This window comes from Leucoraja erinacea, unplaced genomic scaffold, assembly GCF_028641065.1.
Source record: "Leucoraja erinacea ecotype New England unplaced genomic scaffold, Leri_hhj_1 Leri_1312S, whole genome shotgun sequence".
Lineage (NCBI taxonomy): Eukaryota > Metazoa > Chordata > Chondrichthyes > Rajiformes > Rajidae > Leucoraja > Leucoraja erinaceus.
In genome coordinates, this window is record NW_026575575.1 from 12,064 (window position 1) to 38,574 (window position 26,511).

Genomic DNA, 26,511 nt, shown 5'->3' on the forward strand with positions numbered 1-26,511 from the left:
TGAGCAGACTTTCGATGTAGGTGGGGGCAGGCTTTGTAAACATAAAGCCCTTAACGGACTGGGAGATCGCTGGTCACTGCAGATTCGGTGGGCCGAATGGCTTGTTTCTATGCTGTATCGCTAAAGTCTACAGTAAACTCAGTGGGTCAGGCAGCATCTCTGGAGAACGTGGACACGTCACGGTTCAGGTTCAGTCTTGAAGGGCCCTGATCTGAAATCTTGCTGATTGATGCATGTTCTGCAGCCTTGCTGCCTGATGAGTTACTTCAGCACTTTGTTATAAACAAAACCAGAGATCCCAAAGACATGCGGGTTTGCAGTCCTCTGTAAATTGACCTAAGTGTGTAGGGAGTGGGATTTGGGAACAGCTCTGCCCAGGACAAGAAGGCTCTGCAGAGAGTAGTGCGTTCGGCCGAACGCACTATGGGAACTCCACTCCACTCCTTGCAGGAACTATACATCAGAAGGTGCAACTCCAGAGCCAACAAGATCATGGGAGACCCCTTCCACCCCAGCAACGGACTGTTCCAGCTGCTACGGTCAGGCAAACGCCTCCGTTGCCATGCTGTGAAAACGGAGAGGATGAGAAGGAGTTTCTTCCCAGAGGCCGTTAGGACTGTAAACTCCTATCTCACCAGGGACTAACTTTACTGAACCATTCTCTACTGTTGTGTGGTGTCTTTTTAAAAATTGCTGTTTTTTTTTCTTTTTCCCCTCCCATAAATATGTAATATGTGATTCTGATTCTGTTTTGTCGTTTTTTTGCACAAAGTCCGCGAGCATTGCCACTTTTCATTTCACCGCACATCTCGTATGTGTATGTGACCAATAAACCTGACTTGACTTGATTCCATAGAACTATTGCGAACATGTGATCGCTGGTCGGCACGGACTCAATGGGCTGAAGGGCCTGTTTCCATGCTGTACCTTGCAATCGAGACTGCAAGTTCAAAACAATTTGATGCATTGTATTTCCCCCCCCACCGCCACGGGTACCGTGTAATCCCGTGCTACCTGCTCCATGGTGGGACAGTCAGCGACTAAACTGCCTCCCCCACTGGAAGAGGGGGCTGTGGACCCCCAGCAGGACCAAAAGCAAGACCTGTTAAAGGGCGGATGAGCTCCTAGCGAGCAAACAGCCATCCACACTTAAGTAGATGTTGTGATCACTGTCGTACATAGCATTGTAAGGAATGATGACAATAGGTGCAGGAGCAGAGGCCATTCGGCCCTTCGAGCCAGCACCACCGTTCAATGTGATCATGCCTGATCAACCCCAATCAGTACCGCGTTCCTGCCTTCTCCCCATATCCCCAGACTCCGCTATCTTTAAGACCCTATCTAGCTCTCTCTTGAAAATATCCAGAGAACCGGCCTCCACCGCCCTCTGAGGCAGAGAATTCCACAGACTCACAACTCTCTGTGAGAAAAAGTGTTTCCTCGTCTCCGTTCTAAATGGCCGACCCCTTATTCTTAAACTGTGTGTGTGTGGCCCCTGGTTCTGGACTCCCCCAACATCGGGAACATGTTTCCTGCCTCTAGCGTGTCCAAACCTTTAATAATCTTATATGTTTCAATAAGATTTCCCCTCATCCTTCTAAACTCCAGACGATAAAGCACACAGACACACACACACACACACACACACACACACACACACACACACACACACACACACACACACATACACACACACACACACACAGACACACACAGACACACACAGACACACACAGACAGACAGACAGACACACAGACAGACAGACAGACACACACACAGACAGACAGACAGACAGACAGACACACACACACACACCACACACACACACACACACACACACACACACACACACACACACAGACACACACACACACACACACACACACACACACACACACACACACACACACACACACACAGACACACACACACAGACACACACACACACACACACACACACACACACACACACAGACAGACACACACACACACACACACACACACACACCGACACACACACACACACACACACACACACACACACACACACACACACACACACACACACACACACACACACACCGACACACACACACACACACACACACACACACAACACACACACACAGACACACACACACACACACACACACACACAGACACACACACACACACACACACACACACACACACACACACACACACACACACACACACACACACACACACACACACACACACACACACACACCCACACACACACACACACACACACACACACACACACACAAATCTCCTGTACTTCCACGGGCGGAAGTCTGCAGGAACTGGTGGACGGAGATGTGTGGTGCGTCCGTCACCGTTCCCGCCGGAAACCAGCGCCACTGCGCCGCTAATGTTCTCAACGGCGAATGAATGAACGAATGCCACGTCAACGCAAGTTGTGGTGTCGTGCCTTCTAAGCTGGTGGTGGTGACTGTTCATGTTCTAACTCTTCCACCTCCAGTGTTACCGGGACCTGACGCTGGTGAGCAGGGACGGCATGAATCTCATCTTAATCAAAATCAACCAGCTGCTGATGGAAAAGTTCTTGAAGCTTCAGGACACGGTCAGGGTGCAGGTGAGCGACCAGCGGTTTTAGCCACGCCACTCTCAGTCTTTGTAGCTCAGTGTATCAGGTCTGCGCTTGGCCCAAGGATCTGTAGAAATTAAAAACAGTGATGTTTTTAACACCAGACCGATTCCTGGGATGTCAGGACTGTCTTATGAAGAAAGACTGGATGGACTTGGTTTATACTCTCTAGAATTTAGGAGATTTGAGAGGGGATCTTATAGAAACTTACAAAATTCTTAAGGGGTTGGACAGGCTAGATGCAGGAAGATTGTTCCCGATGTTGGGGAAGTCCAGAACAAGGGGTCACAGCTTAAGGATAAGGGGGAAATCCTTTAAAACCGAGATGAGGAGAACTTTTTTCACACAGAGAGTGGTGAATCTCTGGAACTCTCTGCCACAGAGGGTAGTTGAGGCCACACAGTTCATTGGCTATATTTAAGAGGGAGTTAGATGTGGCCCTTGTGGCCAAGGGGATCAGAGGGTATGGAGAGAAGGCAGATACGGGATACTGAGTTGGATGATCAGCCATGATCATATTGAATGGCGGTGCAGGCTCGAAGGGCCGAATGGCCTATTCCCGCACCTAATTTCTATGTTTCTATGTCATTTAAATCAAGAGGACTTGAATACGAAAACAGGAATGTAATGCTCTATAAGTGCTGGTCAAGTCAAGAAAGTTTATTGTCATGTGTGCCAGATAGGACAATGAAATTCTTGCTTTGCTTCAGCACAACAGTAGAATATAGTAGGCATAAATACAGAACAGATCAGTGTGACCATATACCATTGAATATAACCATATAACAATTACAGCACGGAAACAGGCCATCTCGACCCTTCTAGTCTGTGCCGAACACGTATTCTCCCCTAGTCCCATCTACCTGCGCTCAGACCATAACCTTCCATTCCCTTCCCGTCCATATAACTATCCAATTTATTTTTAAATGATAAAAACGAACCTGCCTCCACCACCTTCACCGGAAGCTCATTCCACACAGCCACCACTCTCTGAGTAAAGAAGTTCCCCCTCATGTTACCCCTAAACTTATGATGAGCGTTTGATGGCGTTACAAGACGAGCGTTTTCTCCGGGTGACGTGTAGGTTTGCGGGGTTCATTGGCTTTTGGTGAAAATGTATAAATTTACCGCGGGTTGGCTTAGATCACCTTAGTCTGCCCTCTCGTCCGCAGTTGGTGTGGCTGGTGCGTGAAATAGTGAAGAACGCGGTCCTGGGCGCAGACGGTGTGTGCATGACGCTTATGAAGCAGATCGCCGGTGAGTATTTTGTCCGCTTCCCGCGGGCCGGAGCGGCGTGTAACGGAGGTGGCGTTATCTCAAGGGGGCGGACAGCGTCTCTGGAGAGAAGGAATGGGTGACGTTTCGAGTCGAGACCCTTCTTCGAAGAAGAAGGGTCTCGACTCGAAGCGTCACCCATTCCTTCTCTCCAGAGATACTGCCCGTCCCGCTGAGTTATCTCGACCCGAAACGTCACCCATTCCTTCCCTCCAGAGACACTGCCCGTCTCACTGAGTTACTCACACACACAGTCAGGTTCTCGTTATCCATTCTTTGCCCCGAGGTTCACCGTGGGAGTCATACAAACCGAAACCGGGTGCAGGAGTAGGCCATTCGGCCCTTCGAGCCCTGTGATCACCCCCCATCAGTACCCCGTTAGATCCTTGCCCTATCCTGGCTCCGCACCCATTGACTCCCAGTTGATTCCCTGCTGCACAGCCATTGGCTCCTTGCTGGATCCCAGCTCGTGCCATTGGCTCCTTGTTGAGTCCCACCTCTCAGCCAGTGACCCGTTGTTGAGTTCCAGATCACAGCCATTGGCTCCTTGATGGATCCCATCTCCACACCTATTGGCTCCTTCCTGGATTCCTCCTCACTACCATTGGCTCATTGCTGGATCCCATCTCACTACCATTGGCTAATTGCTAGATCCCATCTCACTACCATTGGCTCGTTGCTAGATCCCATCTCGCTACCATTGGCTCCTTCCTGGATTCCTTCTCACTACCGTTGGCTCGTTGCTAGATCCCATTTCGCTACCATTGGCTCGTTGCTGGATTCCTTCTCACTACCATTGGCTAATTGCTAGATCCCATCTCACTACCGTTGGCTAGTTGCTGGCTGCCATCTCCACACCTATTGGCTCCTTCCTGGATTCCTCCTCACTACCATTGGCTAATTGCTGGATCCCATCTCAGTACCATTGGCTCGTTGCTGGCTGCCATCTCCACTACCATTGGCTAATTGCTAGATCCCATCTCACTGCCATTGGCTTCTTCCTAGATCCCAGCTCACTGCCATTGGCTCCTTCCTGGATCCCATCTCACTGCCATTGGCTCGTTGCTGGATCCCAGCTCATTGCCATTGGCTCCTTCCTGGATCCCAGCTCACTGCCATTGGCTCCTTCCTGGATCCCATCTCACTGCCATTGGCTCGTTGCTGGATCCCAGCTCATTGCCATTGGCTCGTTGCTGGATCCCAGCTCACTGCCATTGGCCCCTTCCTGGATCCCATCTCACTGCCATTGGCTCCTTCCTGGATCCCATCTCACTGCCATTGGCTCGTTGCTGGATCCCATCTCACTGCCATTGGCTCGTTGCTGGATCCCATCTCACTGCCATTGGCTCGTTGCTAGATCCCATCTCGCTGCCATTGGCTCCTTGCTCGGTTCCAGATCACAGCCATTGGCTCGTTGCTAGATCCCATCTCGCTGCCATTGGCTCCTTGCTCGGTTCCAGATCACAGCCATGGGGCTTGTTGCTGGACCCCATCTCACTACCATTGGCTCGCTGCTGGCTGCCACCTCAAGGGCCCCATGGTCAAGGCCCATTGATCGGGGTCACCAGCAGAGGGGATGACGTGCTGTCGTTTTTCCGCAGGAGGGGACGTCACACCCAAAAACATCTGGCTGGCGGAGAACGTCCTGGACCTCCTGGTGGACCAAAGGTCAGTGCCCGGGGCCTCCGCACCTTCCCCTCAACACTGCAGAGAGGGCTCGTGGAGCAGAATCCGGCCATTCGGCCCATCGAGTCTACTCCGCCATTCAATCACGGCCGACCTATCTCTCCCTCCTAACCCCATTCTCCTGCCTTCTCCCCATAAACCCCTGACACCCGAACTAATCAATAATCTATCTATCTCTGCCGTAAAAATATCCACTGACTTGTGGCCTCCACCGCCGTCTGTGTGGCAACGAATCCCACAGATTCACCACCCTCTGGCTGAAGAAATTTACCTTCATCTCCTTCCTAAAGAAACGTCCTTTAATTCTGAGGCTGTGCCCTCTGGTCCTAGACTCTTCCAGGGTTTTCACTATTTAGAAATAGATAGATAGATATGCCATTTATTGTCACTATACATGTACAGTGAAACTGAAAGCTGCTCGTACTCAGTGCATACGTACAATTTAGCACAAAAAACAAGAAACAGAAAAACAAAAACAGAAGGGGGGGGGGATAGGTGCACAATTATGCGGCGCTATATACATATATACAGATGGAAGTCCGGGTGTTGGGCTGTGAAGTCAGTGCATGTGTGAATTTGAATTCAGAGTAGTTATAGTTTTCGGAAAGCAACTATTCCTGAGTCTGTTTGTCCTGGATTTGATGCACCTATAGCGCCTTCCAGAGGGCAGCAGGTCGAACAGTCCAAACGCAGGATGGGAGCTGTCTTTGATGATATTCTTTGCCCTGCTAAGGCAGCGGGAGGTGTAGATATCCATCAGGGAGGGGAGAGAGCAACCAATGATCTTCTGCGCTGTCCTAGTTACCCTCTGAAGCCTCTCCCTGTCTGCCATGGTGCAGCTGTAATGCAGTATGCTGTAATGCAGTATGTCAGCAGGCTCTCGATGGACGTTTCGGTGACGTATTTGGTGACGTTTCGATGAAAACAATTCGCGGAGGCCAAGTCATTGGCGTTCGGGTCTGTTTAAGGTGGAGGTTGACAGATTCTTGATTAGCACGGGTGTCATAGGTCATTGGGAGAAGGCAGGAGAATGGAGTTGAGAGTTAAAGATACGACAATGGTGGAATAGACTCGATGGGCCGAACGGCCTGATTCTGCTCCCGTGGCTTAGGAACGCGTGAGGAACAGCGCGGAAACAGGCTCTTCGGCCCACCGAGCCTATCCCGGCCATCGTTTAAGAAGGAACTGCAGATGCCGGAAAATCGAAGGTAGACAAAAGTGCTGGAGAAACTCAGCGGGTGAGGCAGCATCTATGGAGCGAAGGGATAGGTGACGTTTCGGGTCGAGACCCGGAAGGGTCTCGACCCGAAACGTCACCTATTCCTTCGCTCCATAGATGCTGCCTCACCCGCTGAGTTTCCAGAGGGTCTCATAGAAACATAGAAATTAGGTGCAGGAGTAGAGGCCATTCGGCCCTTCGAGCCTGCACCGCCATTCAATATGATCATGGCTGATCATCCAACTCAGTATCCCGTACCTGCCTTCTCTCCATAGACCCTCTGATCCCCTTAGCCACAAGGGCCACATCTAACTCCCTCTTAAATATACCCAATGAACTGTGTGGCCTCAACTACCCTCTGTGGCAGAGAGTTCCAGAGATTCACCACTCTCTGTGTGAAAAAAGTTCTTCTCATCTCGGTTTTAAAGGATTTCCCCCTTATCCTTAAGCTGTGTCCCCTTGTCTCGACCCCAGGGGCCACAGTCTTAGAATAAAGGGGAGACTATTTAAGACTGAGGTGAGAAAAAACTTTTTCTCCCAGAGAGTTGTGAATTTGTGGAATTCCCTGCCACAGAGGGCAGTGGAGGCTAAGTCACTGGATGGATTTTAGAGAGAGTTAGATAGAGCTCTAGGGGCTAGTGGAGTCAAGGGATATGGGGAGAAGGCAGGCATGGGTTATTGATAGGGGACGATCAGCCATGATCACAATGAGTGGCGGTGCTGGCTCGAAGGGCCGAATGGCCTCCTCCTGCACCTATTTTCTATGTTTCTATGGCCCGAAACGTCACCTATTCCTTCGAAGAAGGCTCTCGACCTGAAACGTCTCCTATTGCTTCGAAGAAGGGTCTCGACCTGAAACGTTGCCTATTTCCTTCGCTCCATAGATACTGCCTCACCATATAACCATATAACAATTACAGCACGGAAACAGGCCATCTCGGCCCTATATGTCCGTGCCAAACAGCTTTTTTCCCTTAGTCCCACCTGCCTGCACTCATACCATAACCCTCCATTCCCTTCTCATCCATTTGCCTATCCAATTCATTTTTAAATGATACCAACGAACCTGCCTCCACCACTTCCACTGGAAGCTCATTCCACACCGCCACCACTCTCTGAGTAAAGAAATTCCCCCTCGTGTTACCCCTAAACTTCTGTCCCTTAATTCTGAAGTCACGTCCTCTTGTTTGAATCTTCCCTATTCTCAAAGGGAAAAGCTTGTCCACATCAACTCTGTCTATCCCTCTCATCATTTTAAAGACCTCTATCAAGTCCCCCCTTAACCTTCTGCGCTCCAAAGAATAAAGCCCTAACTTGTTCAACCTTTCTCCGTAACTTAGTTGCTGAAACCCAGGCAACATTCTAGTAAATCTCCTCTGTACTCTCTCTATTTTGTTGACCCGACATTGGGAACTCATCTGCTGAGTTTCTCCAGCATTTTTGTCTACCATTCTGCCCATCGATCACATTCTTCCCTTGTCATCCCACTCTCTCATCCACTCCCGGCACACTAGGGGGGCAATTTACAGAGGGCCGATTAATCTGCAGCCCCGCACGCCTTTGGAACGTATAAGGCACACCCACACAGTTACATAGAAACATAGAAAACAGGTGCAGGAGGAGGCCATTCGGCCCTTCGCGTCAGAACTACCCTTCATGGCTGATCGTCCCCAATCAATAACCCGTGCCTGCCTTCTCCCCATGTCCCTTGACTCCACTAGCCCCTAGAGCTCTATCTAACTCTCTCTTAAATCCATCCAGTGACTTGGCCTCCACTGCCCTCTGTGGCAGGGAATTCCACCAATTCGCAACCCCTCTGGGTGAAAGCGTTTTTTTTCTCACCCCTCAGTCTTAAATGACCTCCCCTTTATTCTAAGTCTGCGTGTGGCCCCCGGTTCTGGACTCGCCCGACATTGGGAACATTTTTCCTGCGTCGAGCGAGTTTCAGGGAGAACGGACAGACTCCGCGCAGGCAGCACCCGCGGTCAGGATCGAACCAACGTCTCCGCGAGGCAGCAGCCCCAGTTGGGTAACATGGACGAGTTGGGCCGAAGGGCCAGATTCCCTGCTACAGGCAAGACTCTGTGGGTGTAAAAACACTGTCTCCATAGCAACAGCTCTCGAGTATGCAAATGAGAAGAGAACATATTGCAAACACCCAGGCGGTATTTGCAAAAAGAGATTCGGCTTTGATAAAAGGTTTTCCCAACCTGAAACATTCATTAATTTCCCCCCTTCTGCAGAGTATTTCTAGATTCCACCATTTTCCAAAGATTGGTGCAAAATCCTGGAGTAACTCAGTGGGACAGGCAGTGTCTCTGGACTGCATTTTGTGTCTGGTCTTTGGTTTAAACCAGCATCTGGTACAGAGAACAGAGAAGGGAGTACAGAGAAGGTTCACCAGACTGATTTGAGTATAGGAGCAGGGAGGTTCTACTGCAGTTGTACAGGGTCTTGGTGAGACCACACCTGGAGTATTGCGTACAGTTTTGGTCTCCTAATCAGAGGAAAGACATTCTTGCCATAGAAGATTTGAGTATAGGAGCAGGGAGGTTCTACTGCAGTTGTACAGGGTCTTGGTGAGACCACACCTGGAGTATTGCGTACAGTTTTGGTCTCCTAATCTGAGGAAAGACATTCTTGCCGTAGAGGGAGTACAGAGAAGGTTCACCAGACTGATTCCTGGGATGTCAGGACTTTCAAGATTCAAGATTAATTTCATATGAAGAAAGACTGGATCGACTCGGCTTGTACTCGCTAGAATTTAGAAGATTGAGGGGGGGGGGATCTTATAGAAAATTCAGAAGGGGTTGGGCAGGCTAGATGCAGGAAGATTGTTCCCGATGTTGGGGAAGTCCAGAACCAGGGGCCACACAGTTTAAGGATAAGGGGGAAATCTTTTAGGACCGAGATGAGGAAAACATTTTTCACACAGAGAGTGGTGAATCGCTGGATTTCTCTGCCACAGAAGGTAGTTGAGGCCACAGTTCATTGGCTATATTTAAGCGGGAGTTAGATGTGGCCCTTGTGGCTAAAGGGGATCAGGGGGTATGGAGAGAAGGCAGGTAGAGGTTACCGAGTTGGATGATCAGCCATGATCATATTGAATGGCGGTGCAGGCTCGAAGGGCCGAATGGCCTCTACTCCTGCACCTATTTTCTATGTTTCTATCTGCAGTTCCTTCTAATGTTAACCCGGGTTTCCAGCTGTTTTTGAGTCCCATTAAAACGAGAGGCATAGATAGCCAAGGTGGGATTGATCTGTGAACTGGCATGGTCAGGGTGGTGTGGGTCTCTGATGGTGGGTCACAGAGTGATACAGTGTGGAAACGGGCCCTTCGGCCCGACTTGCCCACGCCAGCCAACATGCCCCATCTACACTAGTCATAGAGTGATACACACTTTGCTTGCCAACGCCGGCCAACATGCCCCATCTACACTAGTCCCACCTGCCTGCGTTTGGCCCATATCCCTCCAAACCTGCCCTATCCATGTACCTGTCTCACTGTTTCTTAAACATTGGGATAGTCTCAGCCTCAACTACCTCCTCCGACAGCTTGTTCCATACACCCACCACCCTCGAAAAGTGTGGAAAAGTTACCCCTCAGATTCCTATTAAATCTTTTCCCCTTCACCTTGAACCTATGTCCTCTGGTCCTCGATTCCCCTACTCTGGGCAAGAGAGTCTGTGCGTCTTCCTGATCTATTCCTCTCATGATTTTATACACCTCTATAAGATCACCCCTCATCCTCCTGCGCTCCAAGGAATAGAGTCCCAGCCGACTCTGGGCAAGAGACTCTGTGCGTCTACCCGTTCTATTCCTCTCATGATTTGAAACACCTCTATAAGATCACCCCTCATCCTCCTGCGCTCCAGGGAATAGTCCCAGCCGACTCTGGGCAAGAGACTCTGTGTGTCTACCCGATCTATTCCTCTCATGATTTCATGCCCATAAAGTCACATAATTTCTGACATCTGATTATTTGATTCACATGTTTAATCAATAATGGTTATATTATTAATGTTTAATGTTTTACGTGCCATTCCTGAAGCCCCTGTCCCACTTAGGAAACCTGAACGGAAACCTCTGGAGAATTTGCGCCCCATCCAAGGTTTCCGTGCGGTTCCCGGAGGTTTTTGTCAGTCTCCCTACCTGCTTCCACTACCTGCAACCACCTGCAACCTCCGGGAACCGCACGGAGACCTTGAGTGGGGCGCAAAGTCTCCAGAGGTTTCCGTTCAGGTTTCCTAAGTGGGACGGGGGGCATTACAGTCACCGTATGTCATGTTGTCACTTGCGGGCGGAGCGCCAAGGCAAATTCCTTGTATGTGAATTTACTTGGCCAATAAACCAATTCATTCATGAGAGTGAGAGCCTCGTGAGAGAGAGTGTGTTGGCCAACCTGCCTCCTGCCTTCCTGCAGATTATTATCTATTGCCTCCTGCAGATTATTATCTAAACGGGCAGATTATTATCTAAACGGTGGCCGATTGGGAAAGGGGGAGATGCAGCGAGACCTGGGTGTCATGGTACACCAGTCATTGAAGGTAGGCATGCAGGTGCAGCAGGCAGTAAAGAAAGCGAATGGCATGTTGGCTTTCATAGCAAGAGGATTTGAGTATAGGAGCAGGGAGGTTTTACTGCAGTTGTATAGGGTCTTGGTGAGACCACACCTGGAGTATTGCGTGCAGTTTTGGTCTCCAAATCTGAGGAAGGACATTATTGCCATAGAGGGAGTGCAGAGAAGGTTCACCAGACTGATTCCTGGGATGTCAGGACTGTCTTATGAAGAAAGACTGGATAGACTTGGTTTATACTCTCTAGAATTTAGGAGATTGAGAGGGGATCTTATAGAAACTTACAAAATTCTTAAGGGGTTGGACAGGCTAGATGCAGGAAGATTGTTCCCGATGTTGGGGAAGTCCAGGACAAGGGGTCACAGCTTAAGGATAAGGGGGGAAATCCTTTAAAACCGAGATGAGGAGAACTTTTTTCACACAGAGAGTGGTGAATCTCTGGAACTCTCTGCCACAGAGGGTAGTTGAGGCCACAGTTCATTGGCTATATTTAAGAGGGAGTTAGATGTGGCCCTTGTGGCCAAGGGGATCAGAAGGTATGGAGAGAAGGCAGGTACGGGATACTGAGTTGGATGATCAGCCATGATCATATTAAATGGTGGTGCAGGCTCGAAGGGCCGAATGGCCTACTCCTGCACCTAATTTCTATGTTTCTATGTATCTATGTTTCCCCCCCCCAGGGAGTGGGTGATGAAGAGCAACATGCTGATCGCCATGATCATCTACACCTACCTGCGTCTGATCGTGGATCACCACGGCACCCCCCAGCTGCAGACACTGCGGCAGAAGGAAGTGGATTTCTGCATGACCCTGATGCGAGAGAAGGTGGGTGCTGCACGTGACTGGTGGGGGGTGGGGGGGGGGGGTGGATTTGAGTATTAGAGCAAGGATGTCCCGCTGCAAGACTCAAGAGAGTTTATTCTCATGTGTCCCTGACAGGATAATGAAATTCTTGCTTTGTTTCAGCACAACAGAGTATAGTAGGCACACAAAAAAGCTGGAGAAACTCAGCGGGTGCAGCAGCATCTATGGAGCGAAGGAAATAGGCAACGTTTCGGGCCGAAACCCTTCTTCAGACTGATCGGGGGCGGGGACAAGAAAGGAAAAAGGAGGAGGAGCCCGAAGGCTGGGGGATGGGAGGAGACAGCAGGGGGACTGAGGAAGGGGAGGAGACAGCAAGGACTAACAAAATTGGGAGAATTCGATGGCATTGACTACAGAACAGATCAATGTGTCCATACACCATTTAGGGCCGAGATGAGGAAAACATTTTTCACACAGACAGAGTGGTGAATCTCTGGAATCTCTTGCCATTGTCGCTGTTTGGTATGTTAGCATTCGTAGCAAAAGGATTTGAGTATAGGAGCAGGGAGCTTCTACTGCTACTGCAGTTGTACAGGGTCTTGGTGAGACCACACCTGGAGTATTGCGTACAGTTTTGGTCTCCTAATCTGAGGAAAGACATTCTTGCCATAGAGGGGGTACAGAGAAGGTTCACCAGACTGATTCCTGGGACGGCAGGACTTCCATATGAAGAAAGACTGGATAGACTCGGCTTGTACGCGCTAGAATTTAGAAGATTGAGGGGGGATCTTATGGAAACGTACAAAATTCTTAAGGGGTTGGACAGGCTAGATGCAGGAAGATTGTTCCCGATGTTGGGGAAGTCTAGAGCAAGGGGTCACACACAGTTTAAGGATAAGGGGGAAATCTTTTAGGACCTAGATGAGAAAAACATTTTCCACACAGAGAGTGGTGAATCTGTGGAATTCTCTGCCACAGAAGGTAGTTGAGGCCACATAGTTCATTGGCTATATTTAAGAGGGAGTTAGATGTGGCTAAAGGGATCAGGGGGTATGGAGAGAAGGCAGGTACGGGATACTGAGTTGGATGATCAGCCATGATCATATTGAATGGTGGTGCAGGCTCGAAGGGCCGAATGGCCTCTACTCCTGCACCTAATTTCTATGTTTAAAGATAGCAGAGTCTGGGGATATGGGGAGAAGGCAGGGATGGGATACTGAGTTGGATGATCAGCCATGATCATATTGAATGGCGGTGCTGGCTCGAAGGGCCAAATGGCCTCTACTCCTGCACCTATTGTCTATGTTCTCTTAATTTTGAAGAAAGTTATGGGCTTTTGACACACAGTTCATTGGCTATATTTAAGAGGGAGTTAGATGTGGCAGGTACGGGATACTGAGTTGGATGATCAGCCATGATCATATTGAATAGCGGTGCAGGCTCGAAGGGCCGAATGGCCTCTACTCCTGCACCTATTTTCTATGTTTCGATTATATACGTAAATACACACATGAATAAATAAAGGCAGGAGAATGGGGTTAGGAGGGGGAGATAAATCGAATGGCAGAGTAGACTTGATGGGCTGAATGGCCTGATTCTGCTCCTATCACTTATGAACGTATTCTGCCTCCAGTTCATGGACTGCACGATGATTGGCCGCGACCTGGTGCGGCTGCTTCAGAACGTTGCCCGAATCCCGGAGTTTGAGAAGTTGTGGAGGGACATCCTGCACAGTCCACAGGCCCTCAACCCCCAGTTCACAGGTAGGGTGAACAACACAGAGTAACGCTGGAGTAACTCAGCGGGTCAGGCAGCATCTGTGGAGAACATGGATAGGTGACGTTTCACAGAGTGCTGGAGTAACTCAGCGGGTCAGGCAGCATCTGTGGAGAACATGGATAGGTGACGTTTCACAGAGTGCTGGAGTAACTCAGCGGGTCAGGCAGCATCTGTGGAGAACATGGATAGGTGACGTTTCACAGAGTGCTGGAGTAACTCAGCGGGTCAGCAGCATCTGTGGAGAACTGGATAGGTAACGTTTCACAGAGCTGGAGTAACTCAGCGGGTCAGGCAGCATCTGTGGAGAACATGGATAGGTGACGTTTCACAGATGGAGTAACTCAGCGGGTAGCATCTGTGGAGAACATGGATAGGTGACGTTTCACAAGAGCTGGAGTAACTCAGCGGGTCAGGCAGCGTCTGTGGGGAACATGGATAGGTGACGTTTAACCATATAACCATATAACAATTACAGCACGGAAACAGGCCATCTCGACCCTTCTAGTCCGTGCCGAACACATAATCTCCCCTAGTCCCATATACCTGCGCTCAGACCATAACCCCCCATTCCCTTCCCATGCATATAACTATCCAATTTATTTTTAAATGATAAAAACGAACCTGCCTCCACCACCTTCACTGGAAGCTCATTCCACACAGCTACCACTCTCTGAGTAAAGAAGTTCCCCCTCATGTTACCCCTAAACTTCAGTCCCTTAATTCTCATGTCATGTCCCCTTTTTTGAATCTTCCCTACTCTCAGTGGGAAAAGCTTTTCCACGTCAACTCTGTCTATCCCTCTCATCATTTAAAAAACCTCTATCAAGTCCCCCCTTAACCTTCTGCGCTCCAAAGAATAAAGCCCTAACTTGTTCAACCTTTCTCTGTAACTTAGTTGCTGAAACCCAGGCAACATTCTAGTAATCTCCTCTGTACTCTCTCTATTTTGTTGACATCCTTCCTATAATTAGGCGACCAAAATTTAAACACCATACTCCACAGAGTGCTGGAGTAACTCAGCGGGTCAGGCAGCATCTGTGGGGAACGTGGATAGGTGACGTTTCACAGAGTGCTGGAATAACTCAGCGGGTCAGGCAACATCTGTGGAGAACATGGATAGGTGACGTTTCACAGAGTGCTGGAGTAACTCAGCGGGTCAGGCAGCATCTGTGTGGAGAACATGGATAGGTGACTCAGCGGGTCACATGCAGTGTTACACAGAGTGCGTTTCACAGAGTGCTGGAACTCAGCGGGTCAGGCAGCGTCTGTGGAGAACATGGATAGGTGACGTGTCACAGAGTGCTGGAGTAACTCAGCGGGTCAGGCAGCATCTGTGGAGAACATGGATAGGTGACCTTTTATCAAGTCATGTTTATTTCTATAGCACATTTAAAAAACAACTCACGTTGGCCAAAGTGCTTTACATTGGTGGAGGTACTAACGTTATACAACAGTGGTCCATAGAATAGAATAGAATAGAATAGAATAGAATAGAAAATAGAATAGAATAGAATACCTTTATTGTCATTCAGACCATACGGTCTGAACGAAATTTCGTGCCTGCAGTCATACATACAATGCAATAAAAAACAACAATAAACACATATCAACAATCCACCACAAACATCCACACAGCGCATCTTCTCCTCGTGTGATGGAGGCAAAAAAAAAACCATATCTCTCCCCTGCACTCCCCTCTCCTCCCCATGTCAGAGTCAAAGACAGAGTCAAAGCCCCCCAGCGGGTGATGTAATATGTCCCGCGGCCATTAAAGCCGGCGCCGGGGTGGATGCAAGGCCAAGCTCCGGGTCTTGGTGTTGGAGCACTGTGGTGGGCGCTCACAAAGTCCCGCAGCAATTCCAAGCCGCGAGGGGCAGGGATGTAACGCCCCGCTCCAGGTAATCTTCAACCCCGCAACTCGGGCGGGGAGTAGTCGCCGTTGCGGAAGCCCCGAAAAGCGGTCTCCCACCAGGGTCCCGCAGGCTCCCGTTTTATTTCAGTCCACAGACCTGCGGTAGGAGCTTCCGAATCTCCGCCTCAGGGGTCGTGGCCAGGCAGCAGCGCTCCACCCGCTCCGGACTCGGCCAGTTCCGTGAAGGTGAGTCGTCCGCTTCTACCGCGACTGGAGCATCTTGTCCAGGTCGTTCCTGCTGGAGGCCGCTCCACGACAGCAGCCTGCAGAGACAACGGAGACCCGACAAACGCAAAAGGTCTCGGTCCCCTGCGAACTATGCAGAGGGAAAGAATAAAATTAGAGTTTCCCCCACCCCCTGCAACCGACCCCCCAGCACACACATACACCTCCGATGCAAAAAAGAAATCTCACCAAAACTACATTTAAACGAAACAGTAAAAATAATGATTGTGTTTAAAAAACAGACGGACTGCAGAGGCCGCTGCTGACGAGAGTCGCGCCGCCCACCAAAGAGGAGTTTTAAGTCTCGACTTTTAAAAGAGTCGATGGAGGGGGCAGTTCTGATGGGAAGGGGGATGCTGCTGTTCCACAGTCTAGGAGCTGCAACCACAAAGGCGCGGTCGGTCGCCCCTGAGCTTAAGCCTAGACCACGGGATGTTCAGCAGCCCCAAGTCGGCCGATCTGAGGGACCTGGAGGTGGTGTGGTGGGTGAGCAGACTTTTGATTTAGGTGAGGGCAGGGCAAGCCCATTGAGGGCTTTGTAGACATGGAGGAGGATCTTGAAATTTATTCGGAACCGCACCAGAAGCTGATATTGTATCTCTGTATCTCTAAACTAAAGTTTAGAAACATAGAAAATGGGTGCAGGAGTAGAGGCCATTCAGCCCTTCGAGCCTGCACCGCCATTCAATATGACCATGGCTGATCATCCAACTCAGTATCCTGTACCTGCCTTCTCTCCATACCCCCTGATCCCTTTAGCCACAAGGGCCACATCTAACTCCCTCTTAAACATAGCCAATGAACTGTGTGGCCTCAACTATCTTCTGTGGCAGAGAATTCCACAGATTCACCACACTCTCTGTGTGAAAAAATGTTTTTCTCATCTCGGTCCTAAAAGGCTTCCCCCTTATCCTTAAACTGTGTGGCCCCTTGTTCTGGACTTCCCCAACATCGGGAACAATCTTCCTGCATCTAGCCTGTCCAACCCCTTAAGAATTTTGTACGTTTCTATAAGATCCCCCCTCAATCTTCTAAATTCTAGCGAGTACAAGCCGAGTCGATCCAGTCTTTCTTCATATGAAAGTCCTGCCATCCCAGGAATCAGTCTGGTGAACCTTCTCTGCACTCCCTCTATGGCAAGAATGTCTTTCCTCAGATTAGGAGACCAAAACTGTACGCAAGACTCCAGGTGTGGTCTCTCCAAGGCCCTGTACAACTGCAGTAGAACCTTACTTTAGTTTTGAGATACAGAGCGGAAACAGGCCCGCCGAGCCTGCGCTGACCCGCACATTGGCACTGCAGACAGAGTCAGTAGTCGCGATCGAACCCCGGGAGTCCGGTGACGCAAGCACGGTAAGGCACCTACTCCACCCTGGCCGCCATCTTGAATGCTCACTCTGGCAGCCATCTTGAATGCTCGCTCTGTTCCTCCCTCAGGTATCCTCCAGCTTTTACAAACGCGGACGTCTCGGAAGTTCCTGGCTTGCCGCCTGACGCCCGACATGGAGACCAAGCTGCTGTTCATGACCTCCAGGGTAAGCCGGCATCTTCCTGGTGGACAAAAATGCTGGAGAAACTCAGCGGGTGAGGCAGCATCTATGGAGCGAAGGAATAGGTGACGTTTCGGGTCGAGACCTGGAAGGGTCTCGACCCGAAACGTCACCTATTCCTTCGCTCCATAGATGCTGCCTCACCCGCTGAGTTTCCAGAGGGTCTCATAGAAACATAGAAATTAGGTGCAGGAGTAGGCCATTCGGCCCTTCGAGCCTGCACCGCCATTCAATATGATCATGGCTGATCATCCAACTCAGTATCCCATACCTGCCTTCTCTCCATACCCTCTGATCCCCTTAGCCACAAGGGCCACATCTAACTCCCTCTTAAATATAGCCAATGAACTGTGTGGCCTCAACTATCTTCTGTGGCAGAGAATTCCACAGATTCACCACTCTCGACCCGAAACGTCACCTATTCCTTCGCTCCATAGATGCTGCTTCACCCGCTGAGTTTCCAGAAGGGTCTCGACCTGAAACGTTACCTATTCCTTCGCTCCATAGATGCTGCCTCACCCGCTGAGTTTCTCCAGCATTTTTGTCCACCCTCGATTTTTCCAGCATCTGCACTACCTTCTTAAACATGTCTTCTGTTCTTAGTTTAGTTTGGAGCTAATAGACAATAGACGACAGGTGCAGGAGTCCAGGCCATTCGGCCCTTCGAGCCTGCACCGCCATTCAATGTGATCATGGCTGATCATCCCCAATCGGTACCCCGTTCCTGCCTTCTCCCCATATCCCCTGACTCTCTCTCGCTGTCTTTAAGAGCCCTATCTAGCTCTCTCTTGAAAGAATTCTCTCCAGAGAACCGGGACTCCACCGCCCTCTGAGGCAGAAAATTCCACAGACTCACAACTCTCTGTGAGAAAAAGTGTTTCCTCGTCTCCGTTCTAAATGGCTTGCCCCTTATTTCTTTTACGCAGGTGCGGTTCGGACAGCAGAAGCGCTACCAGGACTGGTTCCAGCGGCAGTACCTCTCCACCCCCGACAGCCAGTCGCTACGCTGCGACCTGATCCGCTACATCTGCGGGGTGGTCCACCCGTCCAACGAGGTGCTCAGCTCCGACATCCTGCCCCGCTGGGCCATCATCGGCTGGCTGCTCACAACCTGCACCGTGAGTACCGGCAAACGGCTGTGGCACCCGCACAACACCTCACCCTCAAATCTGACGAAGGACATTATTGCCAGTCTTGTAGTCCGGGCTTTGATGCTGCGATATCTCTTGCCTGATGGCAGGAGATCCAGGTGTATGTGTGTACAGGGTCTTGGTGAGACCACCTGGAGCAGCGTACGGTCTCATCCAGGACATTATTGCCATAGAGGGAGTCCTGGGACTGTCCTGGGATGGGACTGTCTTATGAAGAAAGAGATAGACTGGTTTATACTCTCTAGAATTTAGGAGATTGAGGGGGGATCTTATAGAAACTTACAAAATTCTTAAGGGGTTGGACAGGCTAGATGCAAGAAGATTGTTCCCGATGTTGGGGAAGTCCAGGACAAGGGGTCACAGCTTAAGGATAAGGGGGAAATCCTTTAAAACCGAGATGAGAAGAACTTTTTTCACGCAGAGAGTGGTGAATCTCTGGAACTCTCTGCCGCAGAGGGTAGTTGAGGCCAGTTCATTGGCTATATTTAAGAGGGAGTTAGATGTGGCCCTTGTGGCCAAGGGGATCAGGGGGTATGGAGAGAAGGCAGGTACGGGATACTGAGTTGGATGATCAGCCGTGATCATATTGAATGGCGGTGCAGGCTTGAAGGGCCGAATGGCCTCTACTCCTGCACCTAATTTCTATGTTTCAATGTAACCTGGAGTTATAACATGCTGCCACAGTCTTCCCCGACAGTGGAGCCCAGGTAGAGCCAGTATAGTACGATTCAAGACAGTCCCAGGGTCACCAGTGAGGTAGATGGGAGGTCAGGACCACTCTCTGGTCTGGTTCAGTTTAGTTCAGTAAGTAAGTAAGTTTATTAATAATAATAATAATAATTTTATTTATAGAGCACTTTAAAAACAAACATAGCTGCAACAAAGTGCTGTACATCACTAATCATTGACACAAAAGTTAATACACACCAAAAATAACAATCAAAAGAAATAGTAGGAAAAGACATGTAAAATAAAGAAACATCAAAAACACCACAAACAGAAGCAAAGCCTCAGGCATGGTCAAAAGCCAGGGAGTACAAATGTGTTTTAACACTGGATTTGAAGATGGACAGTGAGGGGGCCTGTCTGATGTGCAACGGCAGGGTGTTCCAGAGTGCCGGAGCAGCAACAGAGAAGGCTCTATCCCCTCTGAGCCTCCGACTAGACCTCGGTACCTCCAGGAGCAGCTGACCAGCTGACCTGAGGGACTGGGCAGGAGCGTATGGGTGGAGCAGCTCAGAGAGGTAAGGCGGGGCGAGCCCATTCAACGATTTAAAAACAAATAACAGTATCTTAAAATGAACTCGAAAGTGCACCGGGAGCCAGTGGAGGCAGGCCAGAATTGGCGATATGTGCTCCCTCTTTCCTGTTAAAAGGCGAGCAGCAGCAGTCTGAACCAACTGGAGACGAGCCAGTGAAGAACGAGCAACACCAAAATAGAGGGCGTTACAGTAATCCAGCCTAGATGTAATAAAGGCATGGATTACTGTCTCAAAATGCTGCCGCTCGAGAATGGGCTTCACCTTCGCCAGCTTCCTTAGGTGAAAGAAGCTGGACTTAACCACCGCGCATATTTGGCGATCTAATTTAAAGTCACTGTCCATCCTAAAACCCAGGTTCACAACTGTTGGCTTCACGTACCTTGACAATGGACCTAAATCAACAAATGGGGGTTCACGGCAGCCATTGGGATCAAATAAAATCACCTCTTGTCTTTTCATTAAATCCAAGAAAGTTTAGGGCCAACCAGGACTTAATGTCATCAAGACAAGACAGAAGCGATTTTACGGAAAAGGCCCAAGTATTCACATACAAGAAATTTGCCTTGGTGCTCCGCCCACAAGTAACAACAATTTTCGGCCCCATTTGCCGTAACCGGCTTCCGTCTCCTCCGCACCAAAGATCCCGTAGGATACTAGTGCGGAGACGGAAGCCGGTTACGGAAACATCAAAGTTATTTGGTAAAAATCTCCTCATTTTCAGAATTATAACTTATTAACACAAACTGTTCCCCTGCAACGTTGATTACACTGCGAGTCGGGTCGGGTCCGGTTACTGAAATGGATGAAAAAAAGGCCCACGTTCTGCTCCGTTGCGTACTACATGTCAGCCCATTGCATTTAGCAGGAGTGGTCTATCTATAGGATCTTTGGTAGATAGTAGTTCAGCACTGCTGTCTGGTCTAGGGTGCAATGCATTAACATCTCTCCCTCTCTCAAAGTTCAAAGTAAACTTTATTATCAATTCAATTACGCAAAAGTAGTTACACAGAGGATTGAAATTACGTTTTCCCATACTCCAAATGTGCAAGTAATATTAAAAACACAGACAGACAACATACCAATAAAAATAGACAATAGACATTACATTATTTAAAATATTAAAATATTCACAGTGTGCCAAAATGTAGCAAAAAGCTTTGAGGTATTTTAAAAAGGGTGCAACAATGAAAGGTACAATATAGAAAAAGTGCAAATTTCGTACTGGAGACATTGAGCCGAAGTTATTTTCACAGTTTGTTTGTCTTTGTTTGGGTACTGTTCATGGAATTTTCTCAAGTGTGTTGAGTAGTCTGATGGCCTGAGGGAAAAAGCTGTTTTTGAATCTGGTGGTTTTTTGCTGCGGTAGCGCTTGCCGGAATGTAGGAGGGTGAACAGTTTGTGTGCTGGGTGGGTGGTGTCTTTGATGATATTGCTTGCTCTCTTGCGACAGCGAGATGGGTAGAGGTCCTGGATTGCTGGTTGGGGTGATCTGGTGATCTTCTCCGCTGTCCTCACCACTCTCTGTAGGGCCTTCTGGTCAGCAGCAGAGCAACTGCCATAACAACTCTCCCTCCCTCGCCAAGGACTGCTCTCACCCCAATCATGGACTGTTTACCCTCCTACCATCCGGGAGGCGCTACAGGTCTCTCCGTTGCTGAACCAGCAGGTCGAGGAACAGCTTCTTTCCGGCGGCTGTCACTCTACTAAACAACGTACCTCGGTGACTGCCAATCACCACCCCCCCCCCCGGACACTTATATATATATTTTTTTTTAATTCAAATCGTTTGCTATGTCGCTCTTCAAGGGAGGTGCTAAATGCATTTCGTTGTCTCTGTACTGTACACTGACAATGACAATTAAAATTGAATCTGAATCTGAATCTCTTCCCTTGTCTTTCACTGCAGTCTAACGTCGCAGCCTCCAATGCCAAGCTCGCCCTGTTCTACGACTGGCTTTTCTTCAACCCGGAAAAGGACAGCATTATGAACATCGGTAAGGATCCCGGCGACAGACACAGAGTGCTGGAGTAACTCAGCGGGTGCAGCAGCATCTGTGGCGCTAAGGAAATAGGCAACGTTTTGGGCCGAAACCCGGAAGGGTTTCGTCCCGTTTCACAGTTACCTATTTCCAGTAACTCAGCAGTGGGTCAGGCAGCATCTGTGGAGAACATGGATAGGTGACGTTTCACAGAGTGCTGGAGTAACTCAGCAGGTCAGGCAGCATCTGTGGGGAACATGGATAGGTGACGTTTCACAGAGTGCTGGAGTAACTCAGCAGGTCAGGCAGCATCTGTGGGGAACATGGATAGGTGACGTTTCACAGAGTGCTGGAGTAACTCAGCGGGTCAGGCAGCATCTGTGGAGAACATGGATAGGTGACGTTTCACAGAGTGCTGGAGTAACTCAGCGGGTCAGGCAGCATCTGTGTGGAGAACATGGATAGGTGACGTTACACAGAGTGCTGGAGTAACTCAGCGGGTCAGGCAGCATCTCCGGAGAGAAGGAATGGGTGACGTTTCGGGTTGAGACCCTTCTGCAGACTGAGAGTCAGGGGGGAGGGAGATGCATAGATAAGGAAGTGTTAGGTGTGAAAACAGGACAAAGGGAATGGAGATCAAGGGAAATGTGGAATAGATCATTGTTAGCTGGGAGGATTATTAGAAGCCAATGTACATACAATAGACAATAGGTGCAGGAGGAGGCCATTCGGCCCTTCGAGTCAGCACCGCCATTCAATGTGATCATGGCTGATCATCCCCAATCAGTACCCCGGTCCTGCCTTCTCCCCATATCCCCTGACTCTGCTATCTTTGAGAGGCCTATCTCGCTCTCTCTTGAAAGTATCCAGAGAACCGGCCTCCACCACCCTCTGAGGCAGAGAATTCCACAGACTCACCACTCTCTGTGAGAAAAAGTGTTTCATCGTCTCCGTTCTAAATGGCCGACCCCTTATTCTTAAATTGTGTGTGGCCCCTGGTTCTGGACTCCTCCGACATCGGGAACATAGAACTGTGATGAGAAAAACCTTTTTCACCCAGAGAGTTGTTAATTCTCTGCCACAGAAGGCAGTGCAGTCCGATTCATGGAAACATAGAAAATAGGTGCAGGCCGAATGCAGCGAGACCTGGGTGTCATGGTACACCAGTCATTGAAGGTAGGCATGCAGGTGCAGCAGGCAGTAAAGAAAGCGAATGGTATGTTGGCTTTCATAGCAAGAGGATTTGAGTATAGGAGCAGGGAGGTTCTACTGCAGTTGTACAGGGTCTTGGTGAGACCACACCTGGAGTATTGCGTGCAGTTTTGGTCTCCAAATCTGAGGACTCATTATTGCCATAGAGTCTGTGCAGAGAAGGTTCAGGTGACTGATTCCTGGGATGTCAGGACTGTCTTATGAAGAAAGACTGGATAGACTTGGTTTATACTCTCTAGAATTTAGAAGATTGAGAGGGGATCTTATAGAAACTTACAAAATTCTTAAGGGGTTGGACAGGCTAGATGCAGGAAGATTGTTCCCGATGTTGGAGAAGTCCAGGACCAGGGGTCACAGCTTAAGGATAAGGGGGAAATCCTTTCAAACCGAGATGAGGAAAAAATTTTTTCACACAGAGAGTGGTTAATCTCTGGAACTCTCTGCCACAGAGGGTAGTTGAGGCCAGTTCATTGGCTATATTTAAGAGGGAGTTAGATGTGGCCCTTGTGGCTAAAGGGATCAGGGGGTATGGAGAGAAGGCAGGTACGGGATACTGAGTTGGATGATCAGCCGTGATCATATTAAATGGCGGTGCAGGCTCGAAGGGCCGAATGGCCTACTCCTGCGCCTAATTTCTATGTTTCTATGTTTCTAGGAGGCCATTTGGCCCTTCGAGCCAGCACCGCCATTCATTGTGATCATGGCTGATCGTCCCCAATCAATAACCCGTGCCTGCCTTCTCCCCATATCCCTTGACTCCACTAGCCCCTAGAGCTCTATCTAACTCTCTCTTAAATCCATCCAGTGACTTGGCCTCCACTGCCCTCTGTGGCAGGGAATTCCACAAATTCACAACTCTGGGTGAAAAAGTTTTTTCTCACCTCAGTCTTAAATGGCCTCCCCTTTATTTCATTTAGATTCACTGGATGCTTTCAAGAGAGAGTTAGATTTAGCTCTTGGGGCTAATGGAATTGAGGGATATGGGGAGAAGGCAGGAACGGGGGTACTGATTGTGGATGGTACACAAAATTGCTGGAGAAACTCAGCGGGTGCAGCAGCATCTATGGAGCGAAGGAAATAGGCGACGTTTCGGGCCGAAACCCTTCTTCAGACTGATTGTTAATTCTCTGCCACAGAAGGCAGTGCAGTCCGATTCATAGAAACATAGAAAATAGGTGCAGGAGGAGGCCATTTGGCCCTTCGAGCCAGCACAGCCATTCAGCTACCACTCTTTACTCAGAGGGTGGTAGCTGTGTGGAATGAGCTTCCAGTGAAGGTGGTGGAGGCAGGTTCGTTTTTATCATTTAAAAATAAATTGGATAGTTATATGGATGGGAAGGGAATGGAGGGTTATGGTCTGAGCGCAGGTATATGGGACTAGGGGAGATTATGTGTTCGGCATGGACTAGAAGGGTCGAGATGGCCTGTTTCCGTGCTGTAATTGTTATATGGTTATATTATATGGTTATTGTGATCATGGCTGATTGTGGATGATCAGCCATGATCACAGTGAATGGCGGCGCTGGCTCGAAGGGCCGAATGGCCTCTACTCCTGCACCTATTGTCTATTGCCTGTGGTCTAACTAGGTGAAAACGAGTTGCAGACAATGAGACTTGACAAGACAACTGATTGTGGACTGAAAAAGCTGGAGTGACTCTCAGCGGGACGGGCAGCATCTCTGGAGAGAAGGAAGGGGTGAGGTTTCGGGTCGAAACCCTTCTTCAGACAAACCTAATGTACCTATCTATTTTCTACGTTTCTATGTAATATCGTGGGGAATTCTTTGCGTCTTTGTGAAATGGTTCCCGTCGCTGAGGCGGGGCGGAGGTTGGATTGATGTGACGGGCGTTTGTTTTTACTCTTGTTTCCAGAGCCGGCTATCCTGGTGATGCATCACTCCATGAAACCCCACCCCGCCATCACCGCCACCCTGCTGGACTTCATCTGTCGGGTGAGTTGCCACTCGTACCCTCAACCAAAGATCCTATAGCGAGCAGGATAGAACACGTAGAGAACCGGCCTCCACCGCCTTCTGGGGGCAGAGAATTCCACAGACTCATCACTCTCTGATGCCAGCACCGCCATTCAATGTGATCATCCCCAATCAGTACCCCATTCCTGTCATCTCTCCATATCTCCTCTATTTTTAAGAGCCCTATCTAGCTCTGTCTTGAAAGCATCCAGAGAACCGGCCTCTGAGGCAGAGAATTCCACAGACTCATCACTCTCTGTGTGAGAAAAAGTGTTTCCTCGTCTCCGTTCTAAATGGCCGACCCCTTATTCTTAAACTGTGTGTGTGTGTGTGTGTGTGTGGCCCCTGGTTCTGGACTCCCCCGACATCGGGAACATGTTTCCTGCCTCTAGCGTGTCCAAACCCTTAGCAACTATATATTAAAACTGTGTGTGTGTGTGTGGCCCCTGGTTCTGGACTCCCCCGACATCGGGAACGTGTTTCCTGCCTCTAGCGTGTCCAAACCCTTAGCAATCTTATATGTTTCAATAAGATGCCCTCTCATCCTTCTAAACTCCACAGAGTGTACAAGCCCAGCCGCTCCATTTTCTCAGCGTATGACAGTCCCGCCATCCTGGGAATTAACCTGGCGAACCTACGCTGGGCTCCCTCAATAGCAAGAATGTCCTTCCTCAAATTAGGGGACCAAAACTGCACACAATACTCCATTCGTAACAAAAAAGTGTGCAAGCCCAGCCGCTCCATTCTCTCAGCATATGACAGTCCCGCCATTCCCAGGTGCAGGGTGGGCGGTGGGTGGGTGGTGCGGGGTGGGGGGGTGCAGGGTGGGTGGTGGAGGGTGCAGGGTGGGTGGTGCAGGGCGGAGTGTGCAGGACACTGGACACTGGCGCTAAGGCGTACGTCCGCTACCTGCCGCGCGGGTCCCAGGTCGCTCTCGTTCCCCACCAACACGACCGGGATATCGTGCGTGTGACAGACTCTGTAGATCAGTGAGAAAAAGTGTTTCCTCGTCTCCGTTCTAAATGGCCGACCCCTTATTCTTAAACTGTGTGCGTGTGTGTGTGTGTGTGTGTGTGTGGCCACTGGTTCTGGACTCCCCCGACATCGGGAACATGTTTCCTGCCTCTAGCGTGTCCGAACCGTTAACAATCTTATATGCTTCGGGTCATCGGGTATCTAGAGTAACGAGTGGGATATCGCCGTGCCGAGCTGTGAATCGGTTACCTTCCACAGGAGGAGAGGGCGAACTGCAGAATTCCGGGAACTTTTCCCG

At 49.5% G+C, this 26,511-nt stretch overlaps 1 protein-coding gene across 1 annotated transcript in view; it reads left to right on the forward strand.

Moving 5' to 3' along the window:
• The window catches only part of LOC129715672 (integrator complex subunit 3-like), a 35,141-nt gene extending 9,763 nt beyond the window's left edge, over nucleotides 1-25,378 (forward strand). The window contains 9 exon segments of the mRNA XM_055665530.1: nucleotides 2,508-2,621; nucleotides 3,806-3,890; nucleotides 5,510-5,576; nucleotides 12,072-12,216; nucleotides 13,829-13,958; nucleotides 17,549-17,646; nucleotides 18,588-18,779; nucleotides 21,981-22,068; nucleotides 25,138-25,378. Of these exon segments, the coding sequence (XP_055521505.1) occupies nucleotides 2,508-2,621; nucleotides 3,806-3,890; nucleotides 5,510-5,576; nucleotides 12,072-12,216; nucleotides 13,829-13,958; nucleotides 17,549-17,646; nucleotides 18,588-18,779; nucleotides 21,981-22,068; nucleotides 25,138-25,256 (1,038 nt within the window). The 3' untranslated portion in view covers nucleotides 25,257-25,378.
• Nucleotides 25,379-26,511: the final 1,133 nt, after the last annotated feature.